Below are 14,959 nucleotides of genomic sequence, written 5' to 3' on the forward strand. Positions count from 1 at the left end.
ATATCTTCATCTTATATTTGGGATTGGGGAGCACTTGCAATGCTTCAGAAGACCTGGTATTGAGATGGAATCAAGAAAGCAAGGAATTTGATTGGGCAGACCCTCAACAGCTGAAGCTGCTTCTTGATCCCACTGTGACATCAACACCACAAGATTCTGATCAAACAAGTTTAACCAAAAATCAACACATCAGCAATAGAAGCTTAAAAAATCCACCGGAATCCTCTCAATTTCATGGAAATGCTCTCAATTTTGTACAAGGTGCCAAGAATCACAAATCCTTCACTCCCATAGCTTGGCCAAATCAATTCATGGAACCTGGGTTTGGGGCATATTACCAGGTGGCAGAAAACTTGCATGAAGCTGATTCCAACATAGCGCAAAGCAATTTTCCATTAATTTCAAGCACTAACTCCTTCTCATTGATGGAAGGAGGTGTAGAAAATAATATTCTTCAGGATCTACTGCAATGGATAGAAACAGGACCTATCTTTCACAATCCAACATCAAATTCATTCTGCCAATCTGCTACACATATAAGAATGGATGCAGGATCAAACCTTGAATCTTCTATGAGGATTAATTTTCCTCCTATGGGGCCATCAAAAACATCAAGTGATTTGTGGAACCAAGGCTTTGAAGATACTGGATCTGATTTTCAAACCCAACAAAGAAAAAGGATTAGGCTTAGCCAACCTTCAGATGAGACACGTATACTTTCAGGAACTTCAACAGCATCCAATAAGAACTCAATAACTCCAGAATTATGCTCAAATTATCCAGAAATGCATGGTTATGTGTTTGGAAATCAGCCTACAATCATAGATAAAGCTTTGGGGTCCTCAAGTAGCAACAGTCTGATACAGAACCATGTCTTCAATGATTTTTCATCAAAAACAAAGATGATTTATCATCTTCAAAAAAATAAAGATATTGCATGCAAAATCTCACCTCCAGTGACCAATATCCATGACATACTAAAGTTTAATCCAGGCGTATTTTTGCAGGATGAATCTATGTCAACAAAGAACAAGGCCCATGTGACTAAATTAATCAATCTAATCAAGGAAATTCAGCCTCAAACTCATCAACTTGAAATTGCAAAAGAGAATCCAGATGAGGTAAACAAAATTTTCTCAAATAATCGCGCAGGGCCGCGTGTTAAAAGTTATCATAAAAAAAATTTCCCTACAAGGTCTTCAATCCAATCCATTAAAAAATCAGGAGAGATATGTAGAATCCAAAATAGTTGAGAAGAGGAAATTGGACAAAATTGACAGGACAGCTTTACAGGATTCGGCATTTCAAACATTATTTTACCACAGATTATTTTGGCTATGGTTTTGGAGCATGTCTGGAATCCAAATCAAAGAGTATCAACATTTAGGAGTTGATGACATCTCAGAAAATCTTATGATTTCTCTATTTTATGTTGAGATGATTGGCACTATCCTCCGAAAATACTTTGGTAAAAACGATAATAATCCAGTTCTTCTAAAAAAAGCCCTGGTTATACTTTCAAACCATTTTGAAATGCAGCTTGATTTGCATCCTCAAGCAGAAATTTCAGCATCTGGTCTTGAGGCAAAACCTCTTGACAAAACAAAAAATAAAAGACCGGCAAACAAAGTAGAATTTGCTTGGAACTTGATTGAAGAACTAATACATGGGTTAGATGATCCCAAATTGAACAGAACTTTCTTTCGAGGAAAGGACGGAAGAATTTCTCGTCAATGCCAGACTTTTTTTAATAGCATATTTTATTTCTCTATTGACAAATTAAATGAAAGAATAGTAAGCTTTTACAAGTACCACTATTCCCAAAGTAACCATTGATATTTTCAAAATTGGGAAAGTGCTATTCCATGTTGGTAGATGGATATCATAAGATGGTTTGGAATTTTTTCTCAATCCTTTCTATTCAATCCTACCACTTCCATGAGCTGCAAATACATACCAATTGCAAAATCCATCCTCATCCCTATTTCAACACTCTCTAGTTATTCACTTATAAAGTTTCTATGGATCCTCAAAGGAAGGTGTATTAAAGATTTTCACTGACATCCAAATAAAGTGGCATTATTTGCTCAAAAGAAGATGACAATCTTTAACTGATCTAAGTTATTCCATGTTTCCCACCCCGAAGTATTTCAGTGAATGTTCAAGAAGAGAACCAAAAGAGATGGTCATGATGATTACGAAGTCATGACAATTTACTTCAGCTGATATTTAACAAGATTGTTGTAATTTGAAAGGGGGCGGGAGGAAATGCCTTTAGCTGGTGTCGAGTTGTAGGATTCTAAACCAGGGAGCTGTAAACACCATCATCAGTCCTTCTTTGAGCCGTCGTAGGGCGATAAAAATAAACAGCTTCTACTGAGCTCGAAATTTTCGATTTTAAAGCTGTTGCGACTTGAGATAATTGATTGGGTTGCGATGGTGAGGTCAATGAGCGGGTCGTTTCAATGAGGCATTGCGAGTAGTCCAGATACTAGATTTAGATTATTATTATTTTTTTCCAAAAGAAAACAGCATCAGAAAACGAATAAGATCACAGCACAGCCCATCCCTCTTGTATTGATGCTTACCTCGTAGATGGCTTTGACTGCATTATCCACCCCGTTTTCCTGAGTTTTTGGAGTGCATAAGCGGGTCAGAATCACTGATGAAAGCATTGCTTGGATGACACGACTCACGCGTCTAATCTGTCCACCGAGGAGTCTTGCCTGATTGATCTGATCTTCGTCCGTAGTCGCCCGGCGAATAGCGCGAAGGATGTCGTGTTTTTCAAACGTTTTCACATGGGTCCCAACGCCCAAATGCTCGACCCTTCGAGCCCCTGCAGACGGCCCGAGTGTCAGTTCAATCCGCGGCCTGAATTCCCTGGCTCTAGGGCTTTCTCTACTTCTGTCCACCAGGTCCATGGTAAGAAGAGCACTTACAGAAACTTTGATCCCCTGTGTTTGAAAACAACATCAGCTTATAGATTCGCCACTCCTGCGGAACGCTGTGTAAACGATGGAGGAAAACTAACCAAAGAAAGGCTTAATCATCGTTGGGATTCCAGCTAATTTTTGGTAGATTCAGATCAGTGTTCGCAAGACGAAATCGATCTTTTATTTCGGATAATGAGGGGGTTTCCCACCTCTAATGCTCGCAGCTGTTGTCCCTGCGCCTCCATGATGAAGGGCGGCATCGATCTGCTCGAAAAGCCATCCATGCGGAACCGAGTCCACGTAGTACATGGAATCGAGGTGCTGGTGTATATATGCCCTCATGGCCGACGACTCGTGTATCCGGTCTGCGTGTTGCGCTGTCCAGCCTCCAGAGACAATGGCAAAGACGTTCGCCTCTTTCACCGCTTCGATTATAGCGTTCATCATTCCTTCCGGGTCTGGAACAATAACCTTCCAGATTGTCGCTGATTAGCTCTGGAATAAAGCGTAATATGTTGCGAGACAAACAAAATAGCCAACTGGATTGGACTTACTGATCCGAAACCAATGTATACAATTTTGCGTCGACTTTCTTTGACTTGATGTATCACTTTTCTCAGGTCTTCAGGGATGCTGTTTTCTGGATACTTTTCTGATGTCGCATTTTCTTGGGAGTTCAGAAACCAATATCCGGTCGTTTTCACCCACGGCTTCCAATCATCTGGTCTCGGAACGACAAATGAACTGAAGTTATAAAGAAAGGGTACTTGATCAAGTCTTAGTTGAGAGAAGGTTGTTGGATCTAATCCCAGAACTGATTGCCTCCAGGCGTTGATTCTTGTGGAAAGGATAGCCCAAATAAGTAGATCAAAGAGGATGTAACTGGCCGGCCGGAAGAGAAGGGTTAGTATTTCTATGAAATGGCATTCCAACCTTTCAATCATCTTACCTCATCCTATTGATCCAGCTTCCCCAATTATCGCTCATCGCCAGCATAGCATGGAAGTATGCGCCAGTCTTGGTCCAAGGCATTGTGAAAGCTCGGTAGTACGGAATGTTGAGGCTCTGTGCGATGTGGACCCCAATTAGGGCGCTGGGACTTTCGATGAGCAGATCGCTGCCTTGACAGGCTTTCCAGGAGCTTGTGAGGAGTCCATCAAACCAAGGATTGAACTGAGATGTTTTTGCAAAGGCTTAAGTCATTCTTACTCTGTCCATACATACCTTCAAGTAGATAGCCCTTGGAATATTAACGTACGCGTGAGAGACCATTCCACCAAAAGAAAGGCGACAAAACACCTGTTTTTTCAGAACTGTCAGTTTGATATGAGAACTTTTACAAAAACGAAATAGGCAAAGTTACCATATTCTACGCAATGCTCTATTAGCTCTTCAGGATCTCCTTCAACTTCAGCAAACAGAATCCCACTGCTTTCAATCCAATCGCGGAAATTTTTGTGAGTGGCAATAGTGCAGAGATGGCCGAGCTCGTTCAATCTTTGGCAGAGGGCTATGTACGGCTGGACATCACCCCTGGTGCCAATGGTCAGGCAGGTGATTTTCATTGGCTTTGGCGAGCATGTCTGGAAGCCCATTGTTAGGGGCATGGATTGTTCAATTGGCATCTTGATATCTCGAAATATAGCTGTTACCATATGGAGGGGCGAGTTAATCTGAGGTGCGGGTTCGTTGAGCTTTCGTCAGGGGGTAAACGGCCGCGTGAGGCATCTGAAGCAATCACTTGGCGCTACGGCAGCAAGCAAAGTTGAATTTCGCCAGGAATACAAAAGTGAGAAGAAGCTGAATTCAGTGTTTGATGAGAGCACAAGGGTCCGCACCACCCTGGCGTTGTATCCGAAGTTATGTAGCAACAACTATGTATCTTGGATCCTTGATTGTACAGTTTAATCTTCCGTGCAGCTTTGAACAGGGCCATGCAGCAAGGCTATGAGGTCATCAAAGTGACTTGGAAAAGGGACTTGGGGGCAAGTGGATCCACGATCCCCCTTTTAGCCAAGGAGGCCTTGTGATTTTTCAAGTAGCAGTGCTATGCATGTCTCAGCGAGTCGGTGTTTGATCAAGCTATCTTGTTGGCCTGGTAGCAACCCAACACCGCCCTGACAGCCTCAGTTGCTAGATACAAGCGTTTAATACCCAATCATTTCAGAAACTTTAAGCCACTCTCCGGTTCCCAAGCCGGCTGTTTGACGAGACACATCAAGAGCTCATGATCTCAACCCACCCGCCCCAAACTCTGCCCAGCTGATGCTCTAGCGGCGGAGTGACTAGAGCTATAGTGTTCAGCGTTGGACATCTGTGCCACAAGTGTTCAGAAGTTCTAAGCAAAGCATGGCTTCGCCCACATCTATCTACGCAGGTCTCCTCTACTTACTGTTGGCAGTGCTGAGGTTACAGACATGCAGTGCTAGGCCGTCAACTGCCGGCAAGACTGCCTTCAAGTAAAATGCGCTTGATCCGGCAAGCGGCAAGACACCAATCACTGACGCTGCCCTCGGATTCTATCAAAACAAATGCCGAGTTGATCCCACCCCCCAGTGGGCTTCCAGGGGGCCATCCGTAGCGGCCTGCCGGCCAGTTAGCCCTCCAGCGACAGGGCGCCGCTGGACACCTCAGGACCTTCCGATTGGGCAGCCGCGGGAGGGACAACGGAACCTTCTGTCTTTTTTTTTGCCCGGCCCGGCCTGTCCGACTCCGCCGCGGGTAGCTGAGCCGGGCCAGTCCGTGGCCGCGGCCGGACCACCAAGCCTGAGCTCAGTGATGTATGTAGCGCTCGGCTTTTCAGTGATATCTGGACGCGTATTTTCAAAGAAGAAAAAAGGGGACAATGGTCGAACAACAGCGGATAGATTGGGGAGCAAAGACAAGAAGAAGCAAGCGGGGTCGCGGGCGTCCTTCAGCTGGTATCGAGTGGGGCTGATTGGTGAAAGGCCCAGCGGGGCGATTTCTAGAGCATTTTGAGCCCGTATCGGACGGCCATGACGAGCGACAAGCTCTGCACGAAGTCCAACCATCACAGCGCAAAAGAAGAGACGGAGTGAGCAACACGAGCCGGCGTTCGGTGGCCGAGCAGAGCGACGGAAGCGGGCGGACTCAACTGCCGTGATCCCCGCAGGCATCATCTTCCTCGAGGCCGCGAACTTGTTGCCCATCAGCAGGGCCAGGATCACGCTCATGGCTGCGAGCCGTGTGTGGGGGCATGGGGGCAAGAGTGGCCGTCAGCAATCGCGCTCCGAGCGGCTGGCAAAAGAGGGCAGAGAATGGAAGGCAAGGCGGAGATACCGAAGATCAGATCCGGCTTTCCTTTCTGCTGGTAGCGATGGGCGCCGAGCGCGATCAATCCGCCTGTGCGTGTCGACGCACGCCGAAGGGGAGCAGAGGCAAAAAAAAACATCAGCCGCCGTCGACACGCCGGCCACAGCCGGGGAGCGTTGAAGGGGACCGACCTGAGACGGTGCCGGCGAGTAAGGAAGGGACGCTGGACGCCTTGACGAAGCTGTGTGTCGTGCGCGCCCTCGTCAGACCATATCACCGCGGCTTTGTGGAGACGAGGAGGAGACCGGTGGGCTCACCCCATGATGCCCCCCGTGGCGACCAGGAAGCCGTACGCACTACCTCCGTAAAAGGGCCATGTTAGTCATCTCTGGTCTACCATCAAGCCAAAACCTGAGATTTTTGGGAAACAGACAGGCCTAGGTAGTCCGGCGCGTTGGTCATTGTCGGAGAGCGAGATCGAGACGGTCTTGAAGATGTGTAGGTCTGTGAAGTTGGATGCAGGGATACCACCCGATTTGCGATCGATGACGTTTGAAATAAGTGAGCTGGCCGGGGCATATCACAGACCTGTCCGGTACGGGGCCTGTGATAGACGCAAGATGAGGTCATCTGGGCCATTTTCGTCGCCCATCAACAGCCCGAACGGGCTCGAGAAATCCCATGCATCAAACATGGAGATCTACTAGTTTTGATCCACCCCGCCCCCCAGCCGTGTGCGAACCCACTCAGCCAGCACCGCTCTAAGCGCCTTCCTCGTTCTTACACAGGAAGCCCAAGAAGGAATACAACAAGAACAATACAGACACAGAGAGATGAGCTCGCAGAAACACAGCCCCGATAAGATATATATATATATATATATATGGTAAGTTCAAGAAAGAGGCCCAAGAAGAAGGATGGTGAAGGCGCGGCTTCCGGGATGATGGCCCTTCCATACATACAAAAGACCATCCTTTTGTTGAGAGAAAGAGAGGGAGTGGAGGGGATTGAGGATCTATGGTTCCGGGGGTCCCAGTCCACCAGCCGGCCCGAGTCGCCAACGCAGATATATGCGATGGGAGTGGAGAAGCCGGCGCGGGGCTGACAACAGGGCCGATGGCGGTGGGATTCCGGGAACGGGTAGTGAGCTACGATTGGAGCTGGAACTTGGTCTTCGTCCGTTCGCTGATCTGGCGATGGAACTCCTTACTGCATCCACAAAACAGAGAGAGAGAGGGTCAGCCGGCGAGCGAGGGGCGGGGAGGGATGGAGCGGGGAGACGTACAAGAAGAGCTCCTTGCGACGGCCGAGCAGATGGGGTGGGGTATTAGCGGAGGAGGAGGAGGCGGCGGAGGCGGGTTTCCAGGAGGAGAGTCTGAGGGCGTTGTCGACGAGCTCGGAGAAGACGGAGCAGCGGTTGGTGAAGCCGAAGCGGAACGAGTCCGACAGCTCGGTCTCCGAGATCCTCGGCGCGGCCTCGCCCGGCGGGCCCCGGCACTTGTCCGGCACCGAGCCCGCCCTTGGGCTAGGCTCCCCCCCGTCGACCGGCGGCAGCTTGCCCCCGTTCGTCAGCCATCCGTGCCCGCGTAGCGAGGCCATCTTGATCCGCGTCGAGGGCTGCTTGTCCAGGATCCGACTCATCAGGTCCAGCAGCGGTCCATCCCACTCATCCGGGATCGCCGGCCTACAGAAAAAGAAAAAAAGAAAAAAAACCCATCACTGTCAACCCAAGCACATCGATGGTCTGGCGCTGAGGATGGCCGGGGTGGCGACTGACGCTTGGTTTTCGACGGCGTCGTACATGGCCATGATTTGTTCGGACGGGAACGGAAGCGAGCCGGTGAGCATGAAGTAGAGCGTGACGCCTGGAAGGGGCACGCGAGTCAGCGGCTGGCCTGCGACAAGTAGAGAGAAAGGGTTGTTTACCCATTGCCCAGATGTCGGCGGCGGTGCCGCTGACGGGGCCGTCGGCGTTGGCGGCGTTGATGAGCTCGGGGCTGAGGAAGGCCGGGCTGCCGATGGTCCGGGAAACCGTGCTGTCGTCGCCGGGCTTGACGAACATGGCGGAGATGCCGAAGTCGACGACCTTGAGCTGCTTTTTGTCGGACGAGAGGAGCAGGTTGTCGGGCTTGATGTCGTAGTCTGTTTGGGCTTTGTTGATCAGCCCTTTTTTTCATGCACTGTAGAGAGAGTGTGTGTGTGTGTAAGACTGACGGATGATCTCGTTCCGATGCAGGTAATCGATCCCGGCAACGAGTTGTCTGAAGTACTTGCGGGCGAGGTCGAGGTCGAGCCCGGCGCTGAGGATCCCGGGGGCCTGGTCCTTCTGGGAAGGTTGCCGGGCGAGCCTTGTCTCCTGGACGAGCCGCATGAGCGAGCCTCCGGGACAGTACTCCATGACCATGTAGAGGCTGTCCTCGCCCTCGACGTCCAGGACCTCGTGCAATCGGACGAGATTATGATGTCTGATCTGGGTAGACGGAACATATCTCAGTGTGTGTGTGTGTGGCTGGGTGGATGAGGATGGTTGGCACCTTCTTCATGATCGCCACCTCGTTTCTGATCAGGAAGAGTGCATCGTGGTGGTGGTGGTCGATGAAGGGCTGGTTGATGAGCATGAGTTCCCTTGCGAACTTCCTCTTGAGCCGGGTCTTGGAGAGCTCCTTGATCGCATAGGAGAGCCCCGTCTGGGCGTCTTCGGCGAGCTGGACGGCGCCGAACGAGCCTCTGCCGATCTCTGGGGACGCCAAGCTCAGTCAGTTTTCGTCTTTTGGGCTGGTGAGTGGATGGCTGTTACCTTGTTTGATGAGGTATTGGTTGACCTGTTTCTGGCCGAGTTCGCTGAAGCTGGAGTGGGCATCGAGTGTTTCTTTGACGAGCGGCTGGTTAGTGCGGCTGGGGTGGAGTGGGGGTGGTCTGAATGAGGTGGGGGGATGGGATGAGGCCTGTTGTGGTCTAGCTGGTGGTGGTGGTGGTGGTGGTGGTGGTGGTGGTGGTGTGGTTGGTTGTTGCTGTTGGCTTGGGATGGGTGGGATGGACTGGGTGTTTGATGGGGAGTCGCTGAGGATGATGTTTTCTTGTTGTTGTTGTTGTTGTTGTTGTTGTTGTTGTTGTTGTTGTTCTTGTTTAAGTTGTTGTTCTTGTTGTTGTTGTTCTTCTTCTTCTTCTTCCTGGCTAAGTTCTTCCTGTTTAAGTTCTGCTCGCACTGGCCGACTGAACCATTCGTCTGGGGGCCAGCTCGGCTGAGTTTTCCTGCTGTTTTTCCTGCTCGCTGGCTGCTGGGCGATGAGCTGGTGGAGCTGGCCGGCCGTCTGCTGGAGGAGTCCGCCGAGCGTCATCGGGCACTGGCACTGGCACGGGCACTGGCTGGTCGGGAGCAGGAAGCCGCACACTCAACTCACACAGCATCATCCGAAAGATGACAACTTATTTAAATACATAAATAAGTACTCTCCCTCAACACAGAAAAACAAACACATCTCACATGCACATACACAGAGCTCCAAACCAGAAACAACAAAACAAACAAACAAAAAACAAAAAACAGGATACATTAATGACGTGCGATTATCTGAAGGATATGATTATTTATATACATAAATACAGCTGGCAATCTCTCAGCAGAGGATGAGGGTAGAGGAGCGGGCAGGGTACAAGTACATCAGAATATATGAAGGGGGGGAGGATCAACGACCGGGAGAGCAGAGGATGGGATAAGGGGAGAGAGAAGCTAGAGATAGTTCCGCGTCAGCCGCTGCCGGAGCCTGTCCAGCTCGAGCTCCAAGCCATGCACCTCGAACACGAGCTCCTCGACCTCCTGCAGATTGCTGATCGCCGAGTCGTCGCTCTTGTACTCCTCGATCCGCGCACAGACGAACTCGTAGTGCCGGAGCAGCTTGTGGAACTGCAGCCGCAGGAGCTTGTACGACGGCGAGCTGGCCCCACCAGGCCGAGCAGCAGCCCCCACGCGCTCCTCGCCCGTCCTCGTCGTCGTCGCCCCCGCCCCCGCCTCCCCACTCCGCTCGCTCGCCCGCGCCTTCCCGTCCAGCTTCGTCGCCTGCGGAGGGCTCGTCGACGGCCCCTTCGTCTCAGCTCTCCCGCCCCCATCCTCCCTCGTCGGCCCAGGAGGAACAACGGCCTTGCCTGCCTCGGCCTCACTCACAGCCTGCGCAGAGTTCGACGCGCTGCCCGAGCCAGTCGCCCGGTGCTTGCTCGACACATTCACGATCTCCCCCGGCTCTTCTCCCTCCTCGACCTCCGAACTCGTATAATCCACCCGTCTGGACAGCTTCTTCTTCTTCTTCACTCGCTTCGCCTGTCCGTTCTGCCTCGGTTCCGGCTCGACTGGAGCAGCTGGTGGGGGCCGAACCACCTTCCGGATCGTCGGCAGACCTGAGGCAGACAGACTGCCGCCGCCCTCTTCTTGCCGAACTCGCTTGTTGAGAGCGTTGCTCGGAGGAACCGCTTCCGCTTCTAGCGCCCTCTTCTTGGTGATCGGCGGTGTGCCACCAGCTTCAGCGTGACTCGTATTCCGCTCGACGGTCGCTGGAGCCGGGACTTTCTTCATCGTGATGCCCGATTTCCGGGGCTGGTCTTCAGGTCTTGTGGCACCACTGTTGGATCGGGGCCTGGTCGACTTGGTTGGTGGGGCAGGAGAATCGTCTGCAGGCCGTCGCTCATTCCCATCACGTCGTTGAGTTTTCTTGGGCCGGCTTGCAAGAGGGGTCGGATTATCAAGTAATGTATCCGCCTGGGGCCTCTTCGACGAGCTACTGGGAGCATCACTAGCCGCAGAAGGACTCGGTGCTCTCTCGACTTGAGCGTTGCCTGATGTTCTCGAGGCGATTGAAGGAGCTTGCTTCTTCAGATTTCGCTTTTGCGCCGACGTTGACGAAGCTGTCCTTTCTGAGGATAATCCAGGAGCTTCAGGAAGAGAGTGAGTCTTGGCCTCATCTAGTACGGCATTGAGGCGGGGGGAAGACTTGGAGGCCTGGGTGGAGTCCTTCGGTTTGAGAGTTGCCACAGGAGGGGAAGGTGGCTTGAGGGGTTGCGACGGGGTATCCAGCTGCCGGTGATCAGCCTCGCTCTTCTCGGTGCTCGGGCTGAGCTTGGTAGCACTCGGAGGCTCTGATGGAGGGGCGTTGAGAGGCGCTGTCTTGCCACGCTTGTTCGAACTAGATGGTTTGAACGTCACCGGTGGCGGAGCAGGAGCTGGCAGCGGTTGTGCCGGCGGGAGTGCTTCTGATTGTGGCTGGGGTGGTGGAGGTTTAGACAACGCTGCAGAAGAGTTGGCGAGATGCTGGTTGAGACCATGTGCGATCTGTTTTCCGGATTGGGATCCGGGTAGGGCCCGCCTAGGAGGAGGTGGCTGTGGGACTGGGGCAGAGGGCAGGGGTTTACTCCTGGACGATGAGAGGGTGCCATTCAATGGCGTGGTGCTCGGCGACTGTGTGCCAGCGACGAAAGATGTTTGTTTTGTTGCAGCTGTCACGGAAGAAGAAGCAAAAAAGGGATCGAGGCGATCGGATGGTCAAAAGAAGGTCCCAGTGAGATTTGGTTAAGAGACTGTGGGGTAGATGAACGCCGCCAACCTTTAACCTTCGTTGGGCGGGGTCGCCTGGCTGCGGGGGTGGTCGCGGGAGCATCAGGCAGGATAGCTATCTGCTTCTCCTTCTTCTTTCGATCATCCTCTTGCCGCTTTTCCTTCAGTCTCTGTCCAGCCAGTCTCTCCTTCTCACTCCGGCTTGATTCGGTTGCTAGACGCGCCGGTCTAGGAGGCTGAGGGGTGTTGATGGAGGGGGTGGGGTGGGTAGGCTTGCTGCTCGGTTTGGGGGGTTCAACAGCGCGCGTCTGGGTAGAGGTTCCGATCGGAAGGTCGGATGAAGGCTGAGAGCGTTGTAGGTCATAGACCGTTGAGCTCGGTGGGATCCTGAACAGGCCTGAAAGAGATGATCGGGTGGAGGGGGCGGGGGATGTGGGGGTATGTCGGTAGATTTCTTCGGGCCTGTTGGTCCGGGATGGTCCTGAGCGGGGAGGATTGAGCTGAAGGATGCGCTCGGAGTTGAGGTGGAGTGCCTGAATATGAGCGATCGATCGATCGGTTAGTGTCTGTATGGTCAACTGAGATGATAGAGATGACGAACGGCCTTCCCGGATGGGTCGAACTCGACCCTGAGCCCGCCCTCCTCGCCCTCCTCAACCTCGGCATCGAGGTTGAGCAGCTCTTCGTACTGCTCGGGGGATAGGTTGAGTTTGAAGACCAGCGGCTGGGTGCTGGTGCTGCTGCCGTTGGTGTCCGTGCTCGATGAGGAGTTGGTGGATTTCGAGGATGATGACTCGCATGGGATGGTGGGCAGGGGTAGGTTGAGGAAGTGGGGGAGTGGTAGTTTCTTGGCCATCATTTTCGGTTGTGTGTGTATGTAATATGTGTTATCTGGCTGCTGGGGAGTGGTGCTGGGGAGTGGTGCTGGGGAGGAAGAAGCGAGAATGTGGTTGGTGGCGAAAGTTCAAGCCGGGGCGGGCAGTGGGCGAGCAGCAGCTGATATAGGGTGGCCTCCGGGGGGGGGGCCGGGGCTGGCTGGCGACTGAGGAGCGCGGGGCTGCGGGGGCTGCGGGGACTGAGACGACTGAGACTTGAGACTGGGGCTGACGTAAGCCGCAGTTGGCAATTCTGTAATCGTTCAGTTTCGGGGGGGATCTTCTACCCCGTGTCAGTCAGCGAACAACAAACCATCGAGAAGACACGTCATGGACACATCGATGATCCCGATCTACCTCATCATCTGTCTGCCCGTCCTTGTCCTGCTCAGCTACCTCAACAATGCGCGGCGCGAGAAGGCGGAGAAGCTCAAGAAGGGGATCGGGCGAGGGGTGGCCGGGTTTCAGACCGGAGTGCGCCGGGTGGCGATCCCACCAGAGATCATGGAGAGAATCAGACGAGGCGAGGAAGTGAGCGGGGAGGAAATCACCAGGGCCCAAGAACGAATGGCCGCAACCAACACCACCAACAGCACCAACGAATCGAGAGCGGAAGATACGACAGCTACTACCAGGAAGAACGTCGACGAACAGTGGCTGCCGAGCTCATCACAGTCTCCAAGTGGCGGGAAGAAACTTAAGCAGAGGAAGAAATAGACCACGATCACCTGTCCCTAATTATATATCAATCCAATCCCACTGCATGCACAAACTTGAGACAGGACCACCGACAACCATCCAGATACATATAAAGAACATTCATTCCAACTCGTCTCCTGATATGTGTACTCGATATTTACATACAAATCACTGTTGATTGTTTTGGACCTTATATGCTTACCTAGTTTGAGAACCAAGAAGGAAGAAACCATCCAGTGGTCAACAAGCACAATCATATCGCAACAGCGGATAGAGCAAATTGAATACATTTCAATACAACTACCTTACATAAATAAGTAGATCTCATCGGCGTTCTTTGTCAGTATCACCATCATCGTTTTTCCAGGAAGCATGTTACCACAATTGCTATGTATGCATACATAAAAAACATCAAGCACAAATCTGCCAACCACTGCGAGCAAAGGCCAGACACGCGAACAAGTGCTGTTCAAAATTCCATACACATCCTTCTTTCCATGACGAAAGTATCTTACTGTTTTCATCAGAGTTAACCCTCTAAACGTACGTTGGTTAGCCTTAGGGCAGCGTAGACGAGCTACGTACACTGTCAGCGGGCGTTGATCCCCGCTACCGCTAACGCCCAACATACAAGGCCCGCTATCGGCACTTCTAACGCCATTGACCGGCTGAGAAAGGGGACAGCGCTGCTAGCGCCCACTAGCCATAGCGCAGTGCCCCATGGCGATTCGCCGGCGGGGCGGAGAATACCGCCTAGCTAGCGTGAAGGGGCCACCGCGCTGGGTTTTGTGTAGCGGAGCGGCCCTAACTTAACACAAGTCCCCCCTGGTGGGAGCGCTGTGGCTGGCGGCGAAGCCGCCCCTCCCGCAGGGAGGGACTTGTGCATTATCCCAAATTTTACGCGGGAGCAGAAAGTTCATTTGGCTGAGAGGTTTTTAAAATTTTTATAGCTCCTCCCCCAGCCTCTCCACCAATATGCCCTATCTGTACCCTATGCTACTTTTCTTTCTCTACATTTTGGTCTACTCAGATTTTTTCTATCTCAATCTGTTGACCTTTTCAAAAGATCAAAAATGCACAAGTCTTCCAAATGAGGCTCCACTTGTTTGGGACTCCAGGAGTTGTTTTTCTGGCTACAAGATAGATAAGTGGCTCAAATTGATTGCAAGAACAGAACCTACAGCTCTGTGTATTCAGTTTTTCTATATTGGTTGGGATTTTTAGTGTAGCAGATCCTTTCTGCTCCTGCTTAAATCAAGATATAACTCATAAGCCTCTCCTGCGGAGAGCCCTCCGGGCGGGGTCCCCCGGACCCTCCGTTCAAGAGGCTTAGTTAAGCTAGGAGCGGCCCCTCCCCCTTATCGCCAATGAGTCAAGGGCATTGTGAGGTGCTTTGGCTTGTCGGGTTTCTGGCACTGTTGGACTTTTTTGTGTGACGGAGAAACATTTATGCCTTGCCCGAGATGTATATTGAGACTCACAAAATCCGGAAAGCGAGGGCTGGATTTTTGTACACTACTGATACTACTACTAATGTACTGGTTAAACAAAAAAACAGAGATAAGGAGGGAGACATAATGTAACTGACTGGACTGCTCAGACGAGGTAAAGCAGCACTGATGAAACAAAATAAT

At 51.5% G+C, this 14,959-nt stretch overlaps 5 protein-coding genes across 5 annotated transcripts; 1 reads left to right on the forward strand and 4 right to left on the reverse strand.

The window, feature by feature from the left end:
• Positions 1 to 2,299: 2,299 nt before the first annotated feature.
• PtA15_17A298 (uncharacterized protein) lies at positions 2,300 to 4,561 on the reverse strand (the record flags this gene model as incomplete). Its single annotated transcript, XM_053164399.1, has 10 exons — positions 2,300 to 2,491; positions 2,589 to 2,627; positions 2,697 to 2,839; positions 2,943 to 2,957; positions 3,035 to 3,067; positions 3,146 to 3,407; positions 3,512 to 3,818; positions 3,886 to 4,109; positions 4,195 to 4,235; positions 4,300 to 4,561. 10 exons carry the CDS (start codon positions 4,559 to 4,561, stop codon positions 2,300 to 2,302), a joined length of 1,518 nt encoding a protein of 505 aa, XP_053028371.1.
• A 1,340-nt stretch (positions 4,562 to 5,901) lies between these two features.
• PtA15_17A299 (uncharacterized protein) lies at positions 5,902 to 6,903 on the reverse strand (the record flags this gene model as incomplete). Its single annotated transcript, XM_053164400.1, has 7 exons — positions 5,902 to 5,949; positions 6,053 to 6,132; positions 6,237 to 6,299; positions 6,401 to 6,450; positions 6,527 to 6,565; positions 6,647 to 6,713; positions 6,798 to 6,903. The coding sequence occupies 7 exons, from the start codon at positions 6,901 to 6,903 to the stop codon at positions 5,902 to 5,904; spliced, it is 453 nt and encodes a 150-aa protein (XP_053028372.1).
• A 454-nt stretch (positions 6,904 to 7,357) lies between these two features.
• Positions 7,358 to 9,547, reverse strand: PtA15_17A300 (uncharacterized protein; the record flags this gene model as incomplete). The annotated part of the gene is made up of 8 exons (XM_053164403.1): positions 7,358 to 7,418; positions 7,495 to 7,893; positions 7,987 to 8,074; positions 8,136 to 8,351; positions 8,424 to 8,679; positions 8,744 to 8,946; positions 9,007 to 9,154; positions 9,416 to 9,547. 8 exons carry the CDS (start codon positions 9,545 to 9,547, stop codon positions 7,358 to 7,360), a joined length of 1,503 nt encoding a protein of 500 aa, XP_053028373.1.
• Positions 9,548 to 9,939: 392 nt separating this feature from the next.
• Positions 9,940 to 12,610, reverse strand: PtA15_17A301 (uncharacterized protein; the record flags this gene model as incomplete). The annotated part of the gene is made up of 3 exons (XM_053164404.1): positions 9,940 to 11,693; positions 11,801 to 12,284; positions 12,353 to 12,610. The coding sequence occupies 3 exons, from the start codon at positions 12,608 to 12,610 to the stop codon at positions 9,940 to 9,942; spliced, it is 2,496 nt and encodes an 831-aa protein (XP_053028374.1).
• Positions 12,611 to 12,956: 346 nt separating this feature from the next.
• Positions 12,957 to 13,343, forward strand: PtA15_17A302 (uncharacterized protein; the record flags this gene model as incomplete). Its single annotated transcript, XM_053164405.1, has 1 exon — positions 12,957 to 13,343. The coding sequence occupies one exon, from the start codon at positions 12,957 to 12,959 to the stop codon at positions 13,341 to 13,343; it is 387 nt and encodes a 128-aa protein (XP_053028375.1).
• Positions 13,344 to 14,959: the final 1,616 nt, after the last annotated feature.

The sequence above is a fragment of the Puccinia triticina genome, chromosome 17A (genome assembly GCF_026914185.1).
Source record: "Puccinia triticina chromosome 17A, complete sequence".
Lineage (NCBI taxonomy): Eukaryota > Fungi > Basidiomycota > Pucciniomycetes > Pucciniales > Pucciniaceae > Puccinia > Puccinia triticina.